Source organism: Mobula hypostoma, chromosome 20, assembly GCF_963921235.1.
Source record: "Mobula hypostoma chromosome 20, sMobHyp1.1, whole genome shotgun sequence".
NCBI lineage: Eukaryota > Metazoa > Chordata > Chondrichthyes > Myliobatiformes > Myliobatidae > Mobula > Mobula hypostoma.
The window spans coordinates 49,411,680-49,433,926 of record NC_086116.1 but is presented as its reverse complement, the minus strand read 5'-3'; the positions used below and the strand labels follow the sequence as shown (position 1 = coordinate 49,433,926).

The 22,247-nt window shown below is 38.4% G+C and overlaps 1 protein-coding gene across 1 annotated transcript in view; it reads left to right on the top strand.

Moving 5' to 3' along the window:
• Nucleotides 1–3,519: 3,519 nt before the first annotated feature.
• reln (reelin) overlaps nucleotides 3,520–22,247 on the top strand; it is a 329,082-nt gene continuing 310,354 nt past the window's right edge. The window contains exons 1-2 of the mRNA XM_063072853.1: nucleotides 3,520–3,838; nucleotides 4,674–4,968. Of these exons, the coding sequence (XP_062928923.1) occupies nucleotides 4,740–4,968 (229 nt within the window). The 5' untranslated portion in view covers nucleotides 3,520–3,838; nucleotides 4,674–4,739. The remainder of the gene's footprint in view (nucleotides 3,839–4,673; nucleotides 4,969–22,247) is intronic.

The window sequence follows — 22,247 nt, the reverse complement described above, 5'->3', positions numbered from 1 at the left end:
TCTTCTTGGTACTTGTTTTGTTTAGTGTTTGAAGGAGTAAATATTTTTCATCTTTGGTACAATAAGACCAAGTCCTGTCCAGATTTCATATAATGATGAAGATCTCCAATGGGAATTCTATTGTCCTGGTCAATTGACACTTATTAATTTGCATTAATAAATATTAATAAACATCTTCATGGTAAAAAACAAAATGATTTATTCTGTGAAGAAGAATGACAACATTTTTGTCAATATTTTATATTTTATGAAAATGTATCTGTTATTCATTCTCCTTTGAAGCAGCTTGAAATATTATAATGTGTAAATACATTTTCCTGCTACTATGTTAAATAGAATCTTGTATGGCCTCCAAGCAGATAGATTATTTTAAATCAATTGATGTTTTATTATCTGTGCAGTTGGTGTTATGGTATTTTGCTAACTGAGGAATTTGAAACTTGATGCTGGTAAGCAGGGATCATCATGGTGAATGTCCATCAAAAAACACGAAAGGTTGATTTCACCAAACTGATAATGAGAGATTTCATCTCACTGTTGTTGGCTGAGGTTTTCCCTGTGTTCTGGCTATCAACAGTACAGTTTGTGCCATATTGATTTTGAATGCAACAGGCAAGCACTTATCAGCATGCAGGAATTTAACTGCAGTGTGTCTTGACAGACACTGTAATGCTCTCCATGCTGGAATTCTACATTTTTTTATGTTCACATATTTTATCCAAAGCAGCTTTGAGGTCAACCTGTATCCTGCTACAAAGTGCATTTATTCTATTCAATGGTTTAATGTTTTACATCAGAAAGTACATATTTCTAACTATAATTGTCCTTTATGAATTCATAAGCACAAGTGCCAGTACTTCTTCACATTTAATTTATTTTATTGTTTCCTCTCATAACTTTGGCAGATGTGAATGTAAGGAGATGTATGGCTTGAATGTGTCTGCCAAATAGTTGGGAAAACACCATTTTTTTTCTTTTTAAATGTTGTGTTTGTTGCTACCACAGATATAATACTGATAAGGTAAAGAGTTGATCTACCGTTCTTTTCCATTTCAACTTCAATATTTAATTGTACTTTGAATGTTTCCATATCTTTGGTATCATTAACTGACTCAGGAATAGTTTAGGTGTGAATCACTTTTTTTGAGATGTACTGCAAATTTTGAGTGATAAAATCTGGAAATAAAGGTTAGTATCAATGACAGACCAGTGACCTGAAAACTGTCAGATTATTGTAAAAATTGAACAGGTTTGCTGATGTTGTTTAGGAAAGGAAATCTGTTATCTTTAACAACGTGACTTGTTTGTGATTTCTGTCCCATGTGACCATGATTGATTTGACCATCACGTAGCCTTATAGATGTGACAGATGACGAAAGTTGGGCCAAAAGCACATTAGATTTCATAATAACAGAATAAAAACAATCATGTAATATTTAGTTTCACTTTCTTCATCCTTTCTGCACACTTTAGAAACTAATTTCACCTTGTTTGAGAAGGGTAAACAAAGTTATCAACTCTGGCAAATGCAAAGAAACTTTTCTTTTTGAAGCTGAATTTGTAAAAGGTCCATGTTCAAGTGGCTGTAAGTCAGTAAGTGCTACTAGGAGGTAGATTCTCAACATGAAATAACCCATATTTGTGCTAAATACATTTGTGGATCCATGTGGAGATCAAGCAAATTTTGAACTGAAAAGTTCTGTGGAGTCCTGGATTTCAAATGTAGTGAGGTATTGGAATCTATTAGATCTAGTTTAAATTGAACTTAAAGGTTGGTTTCAAATGAAGGGTTCTGCATTTCTTAATTCTGTATAATGATGCCTCATAGACCTACAAGACTGCAAGTTGTTTTTGTCTTGTTTGAGTTTTTGGCTGTTTGCTAAGTGGAAGGTGTACATATCAAATATGTTATAACATACCTTTAGATATTTTCTAACATTTTCAAACTTCTTTATATTTAAAATTCCCTGATCTATAATTTTAAAAGTGTGAGTTAGTAAATGTTTTATCAGAATTTCATGAGCAGACCGCAGCTAGCAGGAGATGATCTCTGTTTACGATCTTCAGGTGTGCAACCGGAGGAATATTTTGAGTCAATATAATAGTTTAGTCAAAGCCAAAGTTGAGTTTATTGACATATGCACAAGTACATATATGTACAAGTGCAAAGAAAAAAAAGCATTTGCTGCAGTATCACAGGCACAAAACATCATATTAGCAACATTCACAAGAAAGACATTATACATAAAGTATACATAAATTTTACAAGAAAATGACTAGAATTTAAAAAAACGCAACAGGCCAGGCAGCATCTATAGGAAGAAGCGCAGTCGACGTTTCAGGCCGAGACCCTTCGTCAGGACTAACTGAAGGAAGAGTGAGTAAGGGAGCTTTCAAATCCCTTACTCACTCTTCCTTCAGTTAGTCCTGACGAAGGGTCTCGGCCTGAAACGTCGACTGCGCTTCTTCCTATAGATGCTGCCTGGCCTGCTGCGTTCACCAGCAACTTTGATGTATGTTGCTTGAATTTCCAGCATCTGCAGAATTCCTGTTGTTTGCTTTTAGAATTTAAAAAAGCCTTGTTTTAGTGCATAATGATCAAAGTAGTCAGGATATTACCAAACTGTAGTGATTAGCTTTGTGCAGGTTGGTTCAAGAACTGAATGGTTGAAGAGAAGTAGCTGTTGTTGGACCTGAAGGTGAGGTACTTGAAGTTTCTGTACCTACCACACAATGGTAGCTGCAAGAAAATTGCATGGACTAGACAGTGGGGATATTTTTGATGGACGTTGCCTTGAAGCTGTGCCTCCAGTAGATACTGCAGATGGTGGGAGGGATATACCCGTCTTGTATTAGACTGAGTCCACTGCTCTCTCCAGCTTCTTATGCTCCTGTGCAGACTATGATTCTTCAGGATACTTCCAACTGTAAAAATTTAGAAGTCTGATATAGTGTTCAGTGATGAGCCAAACTGTCTAACCTCCTAAGAAAGTGAAGACACTGTCACACCCTCCTTATGATGACATCAATATAATATGCCTAGGACAGGTCACCTGATACGTTAACGCCCAGGAAGTTAAACCTGCCAATGTTTGCCCTCCTTCCCATTCCTGAAGTCAACAATCAGCTCTTTAGCTTTACTGATGTTGAGAGAGAGGTTATTTAATAGTCTGGTGTAATGAGTTGCATTAGAGAAAACTTACAAATAACATTTTTTTTGGAGATAACCCTTTCCAAAAAGTAAGATGTTAAATAACTTAAACACGCTTCTACAATGTTTGTAGGAACTATCTGTCTAGTCTAATGTAGCTTTGATCTTAAGATGTAAGCTGTAGGATATTTTCTACTGTGAGTAATTCAGCTTTGTTAAAAAGTTAACAAAAATGTCTACTGGTACTTGGGCAAACTTATTTGCTTTTAGGTTAAAGTTCTGTTGACATGGTATTAATAATTGACACCGCTTACTTTCCCACAACCTCCACAACTATATGCAGTGCATCCTACTTGCTGAACATAAAATCCAGTTGTCAACTACTAGCGTCACCAAGTACGAAAACATAAACCTTCCCCTTTACATACTTGTGCTAAACTCTGCTCTGAAGAAACTAAATAGCAGGCTAACCTGATATTTGTATCAGCAACTCTCCAGCTATAAAATGGTTTCATTCAAGTTGTGATCCAGTGGAGAAGTCTACATGGAGGTTTAATACATTTTCTTGTTATCAAAAATGTGCCCATCTAGATCAACAGACCGTTTCTAATGTTTGGTGTGTACTAGTGGATTTGCTGAACTGATGGTGCAACAGACAAATCGAGTTTCCTTTTGAGATCTCCATAGGTAATGAAACAATATAATCTCAAATAATAATGGGCCAGGAAGGAAGTTAAAGTTAATATTTTTATTATGTTATTTTTTACCATTTTAATATTTAATCTAAAAAGGCTGGCCAAATGTTAATATTTTTAACTTTCCAGAATTGAACCACTGCATTGAGTAACCTGTGCAAAGCTTAGGTAATAAAGAGCTATTTGACAATAGTGAAAATGTCAGTGCAGATTTTTTTTTCAAAAGATAAAATTAAACCATTAATTATGTTGAATAAGGTCTCTTGCGGTGAGCACTTCAGAACTGACACAGCATTTAAGTCGTTTTTCAGAGTGTGCTTTTGGATGATAACACATAATGTTCGACATACAGATATTGTTATTTGATTAATAATAAGACGAGACTTCAAGTGAGAGATTTCCAGATCTGGACAGCAAGAGCAAATGAGTGAGCGATGGTTTGCTCTGTCTGATGCTAATCTGAGAAGGTGGAGTTTTTCAGCACTCCAGTAAAAGCAGCAGGGGAAATAAATTATTTCTAGTCACTGCATTTTATGCCTGATCAGCTCCCAGTTTTAGTCAGTGTTCCGACTGAAGGGAAGACGTTTGTCGTCTTAAAACAAAGTTAACAATAAAAGGCACGCCTTGAGGCACGTGGGAGGGAGCTGGAAAGTGGAATGGAATATGCTCTGAGGAAGACGTGTTTGAAAGCTGTATTGCAGCTTATGAAGCTGGTGTATTAGAATGCAGTAGAAACAACTGACAGCTGGCAGTTCCTACAGTTACTGGCTTATGATTTTTCCCAACAGAAGCTCTCTAACATTAAACTTATAATCTTTTTCCTACAGCAAAAGAAAAGTCTCATTCACAAGAATTAGGTTCCAAGCAGAACAGCATACGAAGAGGATAAAGATATGGATAAAAAACGGTGCTTTAACACCTGGACTTTGTTCTTTCTGGTGGGAATATTCTTGCCAGATCTTGTGTGTGGCTCTGTGGGGTTTTACCCAAGGTTTGCCCCATTCTTTTTCCTCTGTACCCACCATGGAGAGCTGGAGGGTGATGGCGACCAGGGCGAGGTGTTGATGTCACTTCATATTGCAGGAAACCCAGGATATTATGTACCTGGTCAAGAATATCATGGTAGGTAACCTTCTATATATATTTAAAGGGGCTATTAGTCTCTTTTTTTTTAGTTTAACATAATGGTACAAAGATTACTTTCTGAAGGACTCAATATGTAATTCTTTTGCATGATAGGTATGAAATGCATAAAGCTATCAAAACATAAGCATCTGGCTGAAGTCTGCATATTTAAATAATCAGTTCTTTGTGAGTCACGACTTTAATATTTTAATGTTTACATTAAGAGAAAGGTTTTTTGAAAGATCATATTAAGATGATGTATTTGACTGTCAGGATTCTTGCTGATATGAGTTATAAAGACAAATGAATCCTTTGGGGTTTCTTCCTTTGTTGTGAAGCATTCCCTTTCTGTTCCTAAATCTCTGTCCTTCAAAGAGTGTGTTCTGGAGATTGGGTGTATTAAACTAAGCTGGCAGGCCTGAGTAGGCTTTGTGTGTGGGCTCAACTCAAGTGTAAAAACCTTTTTGCTGAGACAGCTGTCAGTCCCAGACCAATCTGTGTTTTAAAATAAAGAGGATACATTTTTGACGTGAGAGCATACAGTGCACTCACGGGTCATTTCTATCCTGTGGACTGTGTTCACAGAGAGGCAGATGATAGTGGAATGCCCAGCACATTATCTCTACTGTACATGTGTGAAGTACAGCAGACTATTCCCTGTAAGCCAAAAGTGAGAGTTCAGTTCAGCTGAACATGGAAAAAACAGCTTGACTTGAGCAGTTGGAAACAAAACTGTCAATCCTTTATCCACAATATATTAAACATATTGATAAAAGTAAAAAAATGCCTTGTTTAAAGTTTTGAAATACAGTTCTCCAAATGATAAAATCTTTTTTATTCGAATCTGGATGCCCTAGTTTGTTGAAATTGAATGATGTATTCATATTTAAACATGATATTTTACCAGCTCGTTTCAAGTACAGGCAATTCATCCATTGGGATTAATTAGTGGGAAACAGCTGTAAGATGAATATACTGCACTTTTACTGTATATTTACAACTGTGTTTAGTTTGGTATTCAATTAGTGTTTCAATGTTAGTAAATTATGGATAGAATGCAAAAAACCACATAGAGTGCTTCAGATGATTATAAAATCCTCAGTGCAATCCCTCACTAAGAAAATCATAATCTTTGGATTGCCATTTATTTTGGCAATAGTTATTAATTGTATATCTATATTTGTTACTACAAGTCAGTCAACCTGCATTAAAGATCATCTTGTCAGTAGATTAAATTTAATTTGTTAGCATCTAATATGTTTATTGTCAAAAAGTTGAGAATTTGGTTTTGTGAAAACTTTCTAATAGAAGGTTGAAGTGCAGATTCTTAATTCTTTTACTTGATATAGGCAAGGTAGCAAAATATTGTCAGGTGTTTGGTTTGACTCAGCAAGTCAGAGTTAGATACTACCATCTATCTTGCCATTTGGATTTGATGCTTAATGCCAACTCGCGTTATGTGTAAACTAAGTATGTTAATTATTGTTTTGTATATATTGGGGTATATCAATGCAGTAAATAGATTCAGATGGTTCCCCATAATTCCCTGTAAGTCACTACTGTACTCTGTGCTTGAGGAGCCACGTTGGCATTATAGCATTTTTTTCCTATTTTTAAATTTTGTTTATTTTTTAATTCTGGGGGTCGTCTTCTTCTTCATGTGCCTTGCGTGTTACATGCTTGGGTGATCATGGCTTTCCACATCGAACGATCCCATGCAGCGTCAATGATATCTCTCACACTTAGATCTGTTAGTTCTTTCACAGTGTCCATATATTTTCTTCTTTGCCCTCCTCAATTCTGGGAGTAAACTGAAGAAAAATAAACTGGATGATTGTTTTTTTTCCAGGGAATAGCTTTTCTCACAATGGGATCAGTACTTATCATCTGACATCATGCCTCCTAGAAATAGAGAGCAGGGGAGAGATGAGTTGCCACAAATGGGGAGGATTGAATACAAACTGTGTATAGAGCATTCTTCATATTATACCCAGGAATATAACTAGTTACCAATCGACTGCCTGAGGCTGTTTGTAGATTCCCCATTTTTTTCCTCCTAGAAGCGGACTATTTCCACTTTTCTTCTCACCAAGATTAGAACAAAAACTAACTATACAAGAAAATTCTAGAGAAAAACAGTGTAAATGCTCTCATTTCATTTAAAACCTCTGTTTTTTGAAAAAAATATTAAATTTGCTACATTTTTTACTGGATGCATCATGGAAAGGAATAAAATCAGCCTTTTTTCTTTTCTGTTTAACCAAAACTTAATCCATTTTGAATAGCCTTGACATAGTAGCTTGTTGGAATACCAACATCATAGAATGCAGAGTCCCCACTTTGTCATTAGTGGAGAGTGGCAATGGAGGCTGTTGCTTTATAGGGAGGCAATAGATATTAGAGGCCTTTGGCAATTGATTGTGCTTAGTAAGAGTATTTCCAGCTCTGCATTTCAGCTATTGATGATATGTTTGGGAACTGAAAGGGGAAAAGAAAGATTAAAAAGAAACAAGTACAAGCAGAAAAACTATTCTTACATTCTAAATAAACCAAAGCCGGACAACTTCCTTGGATCTAACTGTTTACCATGAGCTTGAATATCAAAATATTTTTAGATCAGTTTGATCCTAAGGGCCTTGGAATACTGTTAACCTTTGATGCATTGTCATTAGCATGTTCCAAGTCATTGGCTGACTGACCATTTTTCCATGCCCAAGTCCATAACATTTAAGTTGTAATAACTGAACATAATCTGCTGTTTTATGTATAGAGCTTTATAAATATGACTACTTGTGCAAGTCCAAAGCATTTTAGTTTTATGATTAGTTTCTTGAGGACCTATTCAATAATTATGCTACTGAACAAGTGACTTCATTCACGTTTGTAAATTAACAGTCAATTGCTGAATATTTTACTTTGCAGGTGTGATTAATAGTTTTACTGGCTGTGAGAGAAGTACTTTGTACCATGTATGTTTCCATGAATTAAGGTGTTTCTGCATTTATCTTAACTTCACACAAATGAAAATGTATCATTCAGCATTATTGATTGTAAACCTGGGCATTGATTTTACTTTAGATGAATCAGTGTTCGTATTGTGGAAATACATTGAAACTAAAGTCTAATGAATGGATTATTTCAATAAAAGTAATTAACAAACGCTTAGAGAAAGATAGAAGGGGAAAGACTGCAGATGCTCATTTTGATGTAGTCTTAATGCTAAGCCTGGTCAAAAATATCATATCATTTAGATATTTTATCAATAATCTTGGCATAATTTACTGAAAAGAATTGTTTTTCTTCATTTAGTCTTCATTGTATAAAAAGCTCATTAGTTGGGAAAATTAATTCTGAAGGTTCAGTGTTTTTACTGAAAAAAATTAGACTCTCACATGGGATCATTTAATGTGCCCTGTCCTTTCCTAATAAAAGCACTTCATCTCCAGCAAAGGGTTGACAGGTGCAATGGAGTGAGAGTGAAAATGTCTTTGTGTATACACAGCTTATTGCTGCTGAAAGTAAATTATTTCACGTGAGCATGCACCAAGCCGGTAATATTGCTTTAAATCACAAATCTGTTTCTTTTTAGAATTATGAGGCTTCCTGATTTATTTTCATTTAAACCAAGTATAGAATTAAATTTGAAATGATAAATACATCTAACCAAGTGCTTGTAGAAAGACATTTATCAATTCAACTTCATTTTGAAATCTGATAATGAGAAATTTGTATATGGTAATTATTCATAATGTTGAATTAGGAATAATATATTTATATATGTAAAAGCTTATCCACTTTCAATCTATTAATAGTTTTATAGCTATAAATTTTAATTTTTTTCTTTGCAAAGAATAAAGCCTCAACCCAAAACTACTAACCAACTTTGGCAGGCTACAAAGCTATGCCACTGGCTTAGCCAGTTATCAAAATGCTAAATGTTCTGACTTAACATTCAAAAATAACAAAAAAATTAAAAAGTTAAGAAAGAAATAACTTCTAAATAAATTTAGTCAGTGATTTAAAAATAATAACATAATAACCTTTTCAACTGTTCTACATTGAAATCAAAACCACTTTACATTTCAAAATTAATGAGAATGACTGTCAGGGAGTTCAAGCTGTCCATATCTGCACATATATACACAGCAATCTAAGCTAGCTGGCATGTGTGAAACTGCTGGCACAAACTTCTGCTTATTAAATGTAAAGTATAAAATAGTTTTCTCATTTGTACTCAGAGAACAAATTCACAAATACTGACAGAATCAAGGCTAGTCTGTATATGATATGTTATCAATATAAATATAAAACATTTTTTAAAATTCTGGAGCTGCTTGCCCCAGTTCACAAAGAAAAGCACTTTTTTTGCTTTAAGGATTTTGTGAGTACAATTTTAGCCTTAAATTCAATCACATTTACTGTGAGTGGTGTAATTTTTGGAAAATCTTGTTTCTCTCCAACAATATTCATCAAGTATCCTTCTGTCTGGCATAAGTAGCACATATTATGGCAATTCCAACTGTTTATAATTGTAAATTGATTTAAATTGAAACTCATTAGTCTTGATATATCCAAGGCTGATTTAAGAAATAAAAGCAAACTGTTCAAATATATTGAGATTATGAGGAGAGAAGGAAAATCCGCTTCCTTTGCATCATAGTAAAAAAGAAAATCTTGAATAAGCTATTATAAGCACAAGGGATCCTGCAGATGCTAGAAATCCAGAGTAACACACACAATGCTGGAGGAACTGAGCAGGTCAGGCAGCATCTATGGAGAGGAATAAAGTGTCAATGTTTTGAGCTACGACCCTTTGTTAGGCAATATTTGATAGGCCCAGAATTAGCCTTTCAAGCATTCACACTTGAAATCTCAGTCGATAACTGTCTGACCTAATCAAGCATGTTCAAAGCTTTGAATCAGCAGTAAGGTGTAGCATTTACATAGCAACTTGCATGCAATACACTAGCCCAAGGAAAGATGCTAACCATCATTGGGTAAGATTTACGAAATGAACTGAAAGAGTGATTAAAGTAGGTTTTGAACAGATGTTTCTAACCAGACAGAAAGGTAATTGGGTGGAGAAGGGTTTTGAATATATCCATGATAAGGGAACAAAATGGCAAAGACATTGCTACTAAATTTGGAGGTGAGAGAGAGAGAGGAAGGAGACTTTATTTTTATATGTTTCACCAGATTATTCTTGAATTGCTGTCTGTATCACACACACAAATATCAGTTATTTAAAAAGTCACTCCTACACACACTGAAATTATTGATGAAGTTTGTTTTGATGTAAAAATATTGGTTTAAAATTACTGATCTACTTTAATTGATAGATTCTGGGGAACTACATGACTCGGCAGTGCATTTAATTCATCTAAGTTTGAAAGACATAAGGTAACCTCAGTCCAGGCTGTTTACTTGTTTATCAAAATTGATCCCTAGCCTAATTCATTGTTAGCTCCCTTCTGTGTCTTCTGTCCCTCACAGATTTTCTCTTATGAGTGTCTTTGTATGATGACGAGTTTTGCTCCAGTTGTTATACTGGAACTTAGATATTTAAAGGGAAAAATTGGTTAGGGATTGAAAAATTGTGCTGGAAGTTGTTATTTAGGGAATATTAGAAGGGAGACAGCTACACCAGATACTGTTAGTGTCTGTGTACACAGATAGGCACTCACTTTGGTTATTGTTGGGTCAAGAAATTTACAAGCAGAGAACCAAAAGAAGATAAGAGTTTGAACAGTACTGTACAGGTTATGACTGGATGGGGACCAAAGTTGAATTGAGGAAAAGTTGAGAGGCCAAGTAGCTGGAGAGCATTTTGTGGATGAGTGAAGTAGTGCGTGTTTGAGAGGTAGAAGTATGTGGACTGTTAATTTAATGCTCAGAGACACCTGAGTGCACAAGGTCACTCAAAAATTACAAAATGCACCTGTATGGTAGTTTTGTTATTGGTTTATTATTGTTAGATGTATTGAGGTACAGTGAAAAGGATTTGTTTTGCATCTCACATCTAGAGAAATCATGACATTCATAATTATATTGAGGTAGTAAAAAGAAAGCAGAATACAGAATATAGAAAGGCCTTAAGACATAGGAGCAAATTAGGCCATTCAGCCTATCAAGTCTGCTCCGCCATTCCTTCATGACTCATTTATTATCCCTCTCAACTCCATTCTCCTTCCTTCTCCCTGTAACCTTTGACAATCAAAATCCTATGAATCTCCGTTTTAAATATACCAAATGCCTTTGATCTCCAGAGCCGTCTGTGCAATCAATTTCACAGATTCATTATCCTCTGGCTGAAGAAATTTCTCATCTCTGTTCTAAATGGACGTCCATCTATTCTGAAGCTATGCCCTCTGGACCTCGACTCCCCTACTCCAGGAAACATTCTCTCCACATCTACACTTTCTCGGCCTTTCAATATTCAGTAGGTTTCAATGAGATGCCTCCTCATTCATCTAAACTCCAGCGGATACAGGCCCAGAGCCACCAAACGCTCCTCGTGTGTTAACCCTTTCATTCCAGAATCATTCTCATGAACCTCCTCTGACCCCTCTTCAGTGCCAGCACAACTTTGCTTAGATAAGGCCCAAAACTTCAAGTACAGTCTCACTAATGCCTTATAAAGTCTCAGCATCACATCCTTGCTTCTGTCTTCTCGTCCTCTTGGAAATACTAACATCGCATTTGCCTTCCTCACCACTGATTCAACCTGCAAGTTAATCTTCAGGGAATCCTGCCCAATGACTTCCAAGTCACTTTGCACCTCGGATATTTGAATTTTCTCCCCATTTAGAAAATAGTCTATTTGGGGACCTTTTATTCGATATTTTCATTTAATGTAATATTTACCCTTCTTGTTTTTTTTTACTGTTTTAATGGAGGTCGGGATTGAGGACGTGATTTTAAGTTTAACTCTGTTTGGTTTCAAGTTAGCCCATTGCTTTGCCTTGCTTTTAGTTAGTTGCACGGTGGGTTTTTTTTTTGGGGGGGTTTTTTTCTTTTTTTCCATTGATATATATAAAATTTAGTAAACTATTATGTTATCTTGGTTTCTTATGCTTAAATTACATTGTAGTATTTTCTTTTTGGTATTGTTATCTTTTGGAATTTTATTATACTTTAACATTGTATTAATGTTTATATGGCTTACCTTTTTTGTATACTTACTCAATAAAAAGATTTAAAAAGAAAGAAAGAAAATAGTTTATATCTTTATTCCTTCTACCAAACTGCATGGCCACTATATTCCATCTGCCATTTCTTTGCACATTCTCCTAATCTGTTTCAGTCCTTCTGTAGACTCACTGCTTCCTTAACACTATCTGCTCCTCCACCTACATATCATCCACAAACTTGGCCACAAAGCCATCAATTCCATCATCCAAATTATTGACATATAACGTGAAAAGAAGCGGTCCCAACACTGACCCCTGCAGAACATCACTAGTCACTGGCAGCCAACCAGAAAAGGCCCCTTTTATTCACACTCTTTGCCTCCTGCCAGTCAGCCAATCTTCTATCCATGCTAATATCTATCCTGTAATATCATGGGCTCTTACCTTGTTGGGCAGCCTCATTTGTGGCAGTTAGTCAAAGGTCTTCTGAAAATCCAAGTAAGCAGCATCTTTGTATCCTCTTTCCCACCTGTTATCTCCTCAAAGAATTCTAACAAGTTTGTCAGGCAAGATTTCCCATGAAGGAAACCATGCTGACTTTGGCCTATTTTATCATGTGCTTCCAAGTACCCTGAAACCTCATTCTTAATAATGGACTCCAGCATCTTCCCAACCACTGAGGTCAGGCTGACTGGCCTATAATTTCCATTCTTCTGCATCCCTCCCTTCTTAAAGAGTGGAATGATATTTGCAATTTTCTAGTCCTCTGGAACCATACCAATGTTGCAGTTACGGATGAAGTGCAGTGCAGGTAGACTAAGTGAAGTCCAATAACCACAGCACAATAGATTGGGAGATCAAGAGTTTGACCAGTGGTTTCGAAGCTGTCCTTGAGCCTGGTTATTTGTGCTCTCAGGCTTTTGTATTTTTTGCCCAGTTGGAAAGAGGAGAAGAGAAAATGACCAAATAATAAGTTTAACCAAAAACAAACTGCAGGAGGAACTCAGCAGATTGTAGAGTCATAGAATGATAAGCTCGGGGAACAAACCCTTCAGTCTAATGTGTCCACGCTGGCTATCAAGCTTCCATTTTACCCGAATCCTATATTAATCACATGTTTTATACTCCCCACATTCTTATCAACATATTAACTTGGCAGGGTGTGCATGTATATGTCTCATGTAAATTCTGTAGAGTGGGCGTGACATTATAAACAGGACAGTTTTCCCTTTATTATGCATCTGAACCTTTTTATTTAATTATTAGCACAGTTTGAATGTCTCTCGGGTTTAGCTGTATACCAGTGACACTATGGGATTGAACAGCAAGGTTTCAGGTTGAGGCCTTGCATCAGAATATTAAAGGGAGGTAGCCAGGATAAACAGGCGAAGGGTAGGGGCGAGGAGAGAGATGATCAGGTGATGGAGCCAGGTGGGGGAGGGAGATGGTTATAGTTGGGAGACAGTGGCTGGTGGGTGACAGGTAAAGACTGATCAGGAGAAAGAAAAAAGACGGTGGAAGGGGAGACAGACAGTGTTGAAGGTGATGTGCTCCACTAGAGGCTGCAGATGTTGGAAAGTGAACAGTGGAGCCACTTAAAGGAGGGATGATGGTCAAATGGAACTCGATTAGAGTTGGGAGAGAAGAGCCAGTAGCTCTAGTGTGTGGCTGATAGGCACTTGGCACTGGATTAGGGAGGGAAATGAGTGAAGGGAATTATTGGAGATGACGTTGAACCAGAGGGAGAGAGAAAGCATGGGGATTGTGTGTGATCATGTGCTGTGATAAGCTCCAAGTGTGGCTTAACCGTTATTTTGTAAAGTTATAACATAGAGTCCCAACTCTTATATTCTCTACCCCAACCTACTGAGGCAAGCGTGTTGTATGCCTTTTTCTGAACCTTTCATGATATCTGCACTTCTGCCACATTTCCTCTCAATCTTATCTGCTCTAAAGAGAGCCCCTCATGCCTCATTCTGTTTTAGCCTATCAATATACATAGAAATATTCTATCCTTTCTATTCTGCATCATCTCAAAACTTTCACCTCATTACTAAAGAGTGCTTCTCTAAATTGGAGATAATACTCCATTTGTGGTCAAGTCATTGTTTCAAGGTTTGTTGTAAATAGGTGCCTCTATTTATAAAGCCCAGTAACCCATGCTTTTTTTCCTACACCTTTGTATAATCTTTCCTGTCACCTTTGAAGATTTGTGTAGAAATATCCCAGATGTTTCAATTCATTCCCCCCACCCCCCCCACCATCGTAGGCTTCAGATTATATTACTTCTCCTTGTCCTTGTATCAAAATGTATTACATTACTCTTCAATGCATTAAATTGCATTTCTCGCTTATTTGCCTGTTTGCTCACCTGTCTGCTGTATCATTGTTCTTTCACCATTTATTACAATTTCAAATCATATATCATATGCAAATTTGAAATGTGCATTTTACACTCTATTCCTTCAGTGCTTTACATCATTCAAAGAAGTGATTCCCCATGCCAATATATTGCTACTTGCTGTTTCCTGTCTATAACTGAGTTATAGAAACATAGAAACATAGAAAATAGGTGCAGGAGTAGGCCATTCGGCCCTTCGAGCCTGCACCGCCATTTATTATGATCATGGCTGATCATCCAACTCAGAACCCAGCCTTCCCTCCATACCCCCTGACCCCTGTAGCCACAAGGGCCATATCTAACTTCCTTTTAAACATAGCTAATGAACTGGCCTCAACAGTTTGCTGTGGCAGAGAATTCCACAGATTCACCACTCTCTGTGTGAAGAAGTTTTTCCTAACCTCGGTCCTAAAAGGCTTCCCCTCTATCCTCAAACTGTGACCCCTCGTTCTAGACCTCCCCAACATCGGGAACAATCTTCCTGCATCTAGCCTGTCCAATCCCTTTAGGATCTTATACGTTTCAATCAGATCCCCCCTCAATCTTCTAAATTCCAACGAGTACAAGCCCAGTTCATCCAGTCTTTCTTCATATGAAAGACCTGCCATCCCAGGAATCAATCTGGTGAACCTTCTTTGTACTCCCTCTATGGCAAAGATGTCTTTCCTCAGATTAGGGGACCAAAACTGCACACAATACTCCAGGTGTGGTCTCACCAAGGCCTTGTACAACTGCAGTAGTACCTCCCTGCTCCTGTACTCGAATCCTCTCGCTATAAATGCCAGCATACCGTTCGCCTTTTTCACCGCCTGCTGTACCTGCATGCCCACTTTCAATGACTGGTGTATAATGACACCCAGGTCTCGTTGCACCTCCCCTTTTCCTAATCGGCCACCATTCAGATAATAATCTGTTTTCCTATTTTTGCCACCAAAGTGGATAACTTCACATTTATCCACATTAAATTGCATCTGCCATGAGTTTGCCCACTCACCCAACCTATCCAAGTCACCCTGCATCCTCTTAGCATCCTCCTCACTGCTAACACTGCCACCCAGCTTCGTGTCATCCGCAAACTTGGAGATGCTGCATTTAATTCCCTCATCCAAGTCATTAATATATATTGTAAACAACTGGGGTCCCAGCACTGAGCCTTGCGGTACCCCACTAGTCACCGCCTGCCATTCTGAAAAGGTCCCGTTTATTCCCACTCTTTGCTTCCTGTCTGCTAACCAATTCTCCACCCACACCAATACCTTACCCCCAATACCGTGTGCTTTAAGTTTGCACACTAATCTCCTATGTGGGACCTTGTCAAAAGCCTTTTGAAAATCCAAATATACCACATCCACTGGTTCTCCCCTATCCACTCTACTAGTTACATCCTCAAAAAATTCTATGAGATTCGTCAGACATGATTTTCCTTTCACAAATCCATGCTGACTTTGTCCGATCATTTCACCGCTTTCCAAATGTGCTGTTATCACATCCTTGATAACTGACTCCAGCAGTTTCCCCACCACCGACGTTAGGCTAACCGGCCTATAATTCCCCGGTTTCTCTCTCCCTCCTTTTTTAAAAAGTGGGGTTACATTAGCCACCCTCCAATCCTCAGGAACTAGTCCAGAATCTAACGAGTTTTGAAAAATTATCACTAATGCATCCACTATTTCTTGGGCCACTTCCTTAAGCACTCTGGGATGCAGACCATCTGGCTCTGGGGATTTATCTGCCTTCAATCCCTTCAATTTACCTAACACCACTTCCCTACTAACATGTATTTCGCTCAGTTCCTCCATCTCACTGGACCCTCTGTCCCTTACTATTTCTGGAAGATTATTTATGTCCTCCTTAGTGAAGACAGAACCAAAGTAATTATTCAATTGGTCTGCCATGTCCTTGCTCCCCATAATCAATTCACCTGTTTCTGTTTGCAGGGGACCTACATTTGTCTTTATCAGTCTTTTCCTTTTTACATATCTATAAAAGCTTTTACAGTCCGTTTTTATGTTCTCTGCCAGTTTTCTCTCATAATCTTTTTTCCCCTTCCTAATTAAGCCCTTTGTCCTCCTCTGCTGAACTCTGAATTTCTCCCAGTCCTCAGGTGAGCCACTTTCTCTGGCTAATTTGTATGCTACTTCTTTGGAATTGATACTATCCCTAATTTCTCTTGTCAGCCACGGGTGCACTACCTTCCTTGATTTATTCTTTTGCCAAACTGGGATGAACAATTGTTGTAGTTCATCCATGCAACCTTTAAATGCCTGCCATTGCATATCCACCGTCAATCCTTGAAGTGTCATTTGCCAGTCTAGCTTAGCTAATTCATGTCTCATACCTTCAAAGTTACCCCTCTTTAAGTTCAGAACCTTTGTTTCTGAATTAACTACGTCACTCTCCATGTTAATGAAGAATTCCACCATATTATGGTCACTCTTACCCAAGGGGCCTCTCACGACAAGATCGCTAATTAACCCTTCCTCATTGCTCAAAACCCAGTCCAGAATAGCCTGCTCTCTAGTCGGTTCCTCGACATGTTGGTTCAAAAAACCATCCCGCATACATTCCAAGAAATCCTCTTCCTCAGCACCTTTACCAATTTGGTTCACCCAGTCTACATGTAGATTGAAGTCACCCATTATAACTGCTGCTCCTTTATTGCACACATTTCTAATTTCCTGTTTAATACCATCTCCGACCTCACTACTACTGTTAGGTGGCCTGTACACAACTCCCACCAGCGTCTTCTGCCCCTTAGTGTTACGCAGCTCTACCCATATCGATTCCACATCTTCCCGGCTTATGTCCTTCCTTTCTATTGCGTTAATCTCTTTTTTAACCAGCAACGCCACCCCACCTCCCCTTCCTTCGTGTCTATCCCTCCTGAATATTGAATATCCCTGAACGTTGAGCTCCCATCCCTGGTCACCCTGGAGCCATGTCTCTGTGATCCCAACTATATCATAATCATTAATAACAATCTGCACTTTCAATTCATCCACCTTATTACGAATGCTCCTTGCATTGACACATAAAGCCTTCAGGCACTCTTTTACAACTCTCTTAGCCCTTTTTAATGCTTGCCCTGGATTTGTCGGCCTGCCACTTTTACTTTTCCCCTTTGTACTTTTTGCTTCTACGCTCACTTTACACCCCTCTGTCTCTCTGCACTGGTTCCCATCCCTCTGTTGTGAACTAACCTCCTCACACCTAGCCGCTTTAATTTGATTCCCACCCCTCAACCATTCTAGTTTAAAGTCACCTCAGTAGCCCCCGCTAATCTCCCTGCCAGGATATTGGTCCCCCGAGGATTTAAGTGTAACCCGTCCTTTTTGTACAGGTCACACCTGCGCCAAAAGAGGTCCCAATGATCCAAAAACTTGAATCCCTGCCCCCTGCTCCAATCCCTCAGCCACGCATTTATCCTCCACCTCATCGCATTCCTACTCTCACTGTCGCGTGGCACAGGCAGTAATCCCGAGATTACTACCTTTGCGGTCCTTTTTCTCAACTCCCTTCCTAGCTCCCTATATTCTTCTTTCAGGACCTCATCCCTTTTCCTACCTATGTCATTGGTACCTATATGTACCAGGACCTCTGGCTCTTCACCCTCCCACTTCAGGATATCTTGGACACGATCAGAAATATGTACAGTATTCTGAATGTTACTGTCAGTTTTAAACTGTCCAGAAGTTGACAGTCGCAGGGAAGGGCCATCTCAAATTTAGGATCAAAAGATTATAAATAAAGTAAAATTATGTCGGTTACTTAAACTTGTCACTGAGTCATATTATCAAAATATTTCTGCAGCTTCCTTCTGGCAGTTTCCTTCTTTAATAAAGACATTGTAAAGTTGATCTTGTTTTGTTGCTTACTAGACTATTTAGCTTCAGTAAGTTATCAAAAATATTTGCAACTTAAGGCAGTTTTTTGCCTTTATCTCCCTTCCACTTTTGTTCTAATTTTCATGCTATTTTTCCTGGGAGGTACATTTTATAAAAGTTAACATCCATTACTCAGTTAAAGTGTGCGCCATATGGGATCAATGGATGTGCTCTGTCTCAAATGCTGTTTTTGTTACTACATGAATGTCAAAGGAAAATGATTGGAAATCTGGAACAAAAATATATGCTAGTATCTACATGAAATTTTTAACTTAATGAATCTAAGGTGGCACAGGAGAATAAGTGGAGATCTAGAGGTATATGAAATTATGAAGGGTATAGATAGGATGAGTGCTTGCAGGATTTCCCCCTCAGATTAGGGTGGGACTAGAGCTGGAGGGCATAGTTTTAGGGTGGAATGTGAAATACTTAAGGAGAATCTGAGGGAAAACTTCCTTCAGTCAGGGAATTGTGTGACTCAATAGATACATTTAATGTCAGAGAATTGTATACAATAGGTTTCAATAGGTACATTTAATGTCGGAGAAATGTATACAATATACATCCTGAAATTCTTCTTACTTGCAAACATCCACAAAAACAGAAGGGTGCCCCAAAGAATGAATGACAGTTAAATGTTGGAACTCTAAAGCCCCCCCCGATCCCCCCTCCCACACATAAGCAGCAGCAAATCACTGACCCCCTCTCCCCCACCAGCAAAAAAAGCATTGGCGCCCCCCCCCACCAAACACTCAAGCGTGCAGCAAATACCACCTATAAATTTGCTGATGATACAACCAGTGTTGGCAGAATCTCAGGTGGTGACGAGAGGGCGTACAGGAGTGAGACATGCCAACTAGTGGAGTGGTGCCGCAGCAACAACCTGGTACTCAACGTCAGTAAGACGAAAGAGCTGATTGTAAACTTCAGGAAGGGTAAGATGAAGGAACGCATACCAATCCTCATAGAGGGACCAGAAGTGGAGAGAGTGAGCAGCTTCAAGTTCCTGGTTGTCAAGATGTCTGAGAATCTAACCTGGTCCCAACATATCAATGCAGTTATAAAGAAGGCAAGACAGCAGCTATACTTTATTAGGGGTTTGAAGAGATTTGGCACGTCAACAAATACACTCAAAAACTTCTGTAGTTGTACCGTGGAGAGCATTCTGACAGGCTGCATCACTGTCTGGTATGGAGGTGCTGCTGCACAGGACTGAAAGAAACTGCAGAAGGTTGTAAATCTAGTCAGCTCCATCTTGGGTACTGGCCTACAAAGTACTCAAGACATTTTAGGTAGCGATGTCTCAGAAAGGCAACGTCCATTATTAAGGACCTCCAGCAACCAGGGCATGTCCTTTTCTCACTGTTACCATCAGGTAGGAGGTAGAAGCCTGAAGGCACACACTCAGTGATTCAGGAACAGCTTCTTCCTCTCTACCATCTGATTCCTAAATGGACATTGAATCTTTGGACACCACCTCACTTTTTTTTAATATACAGTATTTCTGTTTTTGCACATTTTAAAAAATCTACTCAATATATGTAATTGATTTACTTGTTTATTATTTTATTTATTAATTTTTTTCTCTCTGCTAGATTATGTATTGCATTGAACTGCTGCTGCTAAGTTAACAAATTTCACGTCACACGCCGGTGATAATAAATCTGATTCTGAATAGACACAGATTTGCAGTACCCCAAAGACTACTCGTTCACCCGGTATTCAACATACTGCAAGCTCTCTCTCTCCCTAATAAGGGAAAAAGAGGTGTCTTTGTATCACAACGAGAGGGGAGACTTAACAAACAACTTGCTGATTTATGGTGTTAAAAGTCTGTTTCGTCACTTTTTCCGAGCTCTGTGCCCAAGGAACTCAGGTCTCTGGGCACAGCTGGCTTGCTGCTTATGATCTTCTATCTCCCATGACACACCAGGCAGCAGCACCGACCCTGAATCCATCCGTCTCCAGAGCCACGAAAATCCAACACCCTGAAGGCGCGCTAGTCTTCCAGGCCGCATCCTTGGCATATCGAAAAGTGGTCGGTCCCGAGAGCTGGTCCCATTTCCACAAAGAACCAAAGTCAATGTGTAACTCCAGGGCAGGGTCTTCAAAAGAATCTTGAAAAGGAAAAAAAGGGATATCAAAGATAGAAATAGAACTGTGTCCAAAGACAAAGGAGTCACCGTTAGGTGCCATCGTCCTCCTAAGCTCCACTATGGAACAAGCTGCCAGCAGAATTAGCAGATGTGGATTCAGTTGTAACATTTAAGTCAAGTTTGAATAGGTACATGGATGGGAGGGATTTGGAGGGGATATGGTTGGAAAAGTTTGGATTAATCCAAATTTTCTATGTAGCTTTGTTGAGAGTTCCAGTCTGACCAAATTGGTTGAATTTTTTGTGAAGGTTGCAAAGTTCATTGATGATGGCAGTACAGTTGTAGTCTACGTGGACATCAGTAAGCTTGTGATGAGAGATTAGTTCAAAAAAATTAAAGGAGGAAAGGCAAATTGGCAAATGGACACAAAATTGAGTTGGTAATAGGAGCCAGAAGATGATGGTCTGGATTGTTTTTGTGAATGGAAAATCTGTCAACAATGGTACACCACAGAGGTTGGTAGAAGAAGAGAAGAAAGCCCTTAACTCCTGAGTGGAGTCATCGGGACACCGTTATGATTTTTATGAGGCCGAGTTGCTAGCTCGACGCTCAACCCAGCATGGATGGAAAGCATGCAAGGGAGCTGGCTGGATTCAAACTCGGGAGCCTTCACTCCGAAGTCCAGCGCTGATGCCACTACGCCACCAGACAGAGGTTGGTGCTCAGGCACTTACTGTTTGGGGAAAAAATAATGATCTAAAAGTGACTAGGACATATTTACATTTACAAATGGCACAAAATTTATAGTGTTCTTGAGAAAAATGGTCTTTGGTTACAAGATGGGCAGAGGAATAACAGATTGAATTGAATCATGATAAGTGTGAGGTGATGTGTTTTCAGAGAACTAAGGAGGCTACGAGTTACGTAACAAATGGTTAAATCCCATTGTATTGTGGAAAACAAGGACCTTGGATTTCTGAAAGTGGCAGCACAGGTGGATAAAGTGGTGAAGGAGATGGAAGGGATACTTGTCTTTGATAGCTGGAGGTTTTTGATCAGTTCAGTTTATTGTCCTATACACCAGGATGCAATAAAAGTCCTTGTTCTAATGCAACTCACAGAGTAAACAGTATATTGGGAAATAACGAATACAACAAATGTAAAATAGCAGAATGGTTCAATGATTATCGTGCGAAAGAAATGGTAAAGTGGCAATAATGGAATAACTGAGAGAGGTAGACTTGTGTATCCAAGGCCATTGTAGTACCATGGGACAGGAATGTGAAAGAACCTGAGTACAGTAATGCAGATTGCCTGTTTAACTGTTGGTACATTATGACAATATTTTACAGGCAATATGTCATTATTTTCTGAATGCATAAGGTTCATGGTTGGAACTAATGACGTAACAGGACATAAAAAATGTTGAATAGTGTTCGTGCAGAAAGCTTGAGTTGTAGATGATTACTCAAATACTTTAATTTAAAACGTGCTGAACAGTAATAAATGACACAAAAACTAAAACATTGTAAATTTTAATTATCTAAAAATATTAGATAGGAAATTTGACAGTATTTGTGGAGAGAGATGGAGGACGGTGACTGATGAAGAGTTGCAAATGAATTTTTTCGAATTAGCATTAGAAGTGAATATTAGATGGACTTGACCAGAGAGCTCAACTCAGTTCATTTGGCTGAAAAGTTGTTTTAAAAAGAAACATAAGGTCTCATGGTTACCAATGTTCCTGCTAATTTGTAGTGACCAA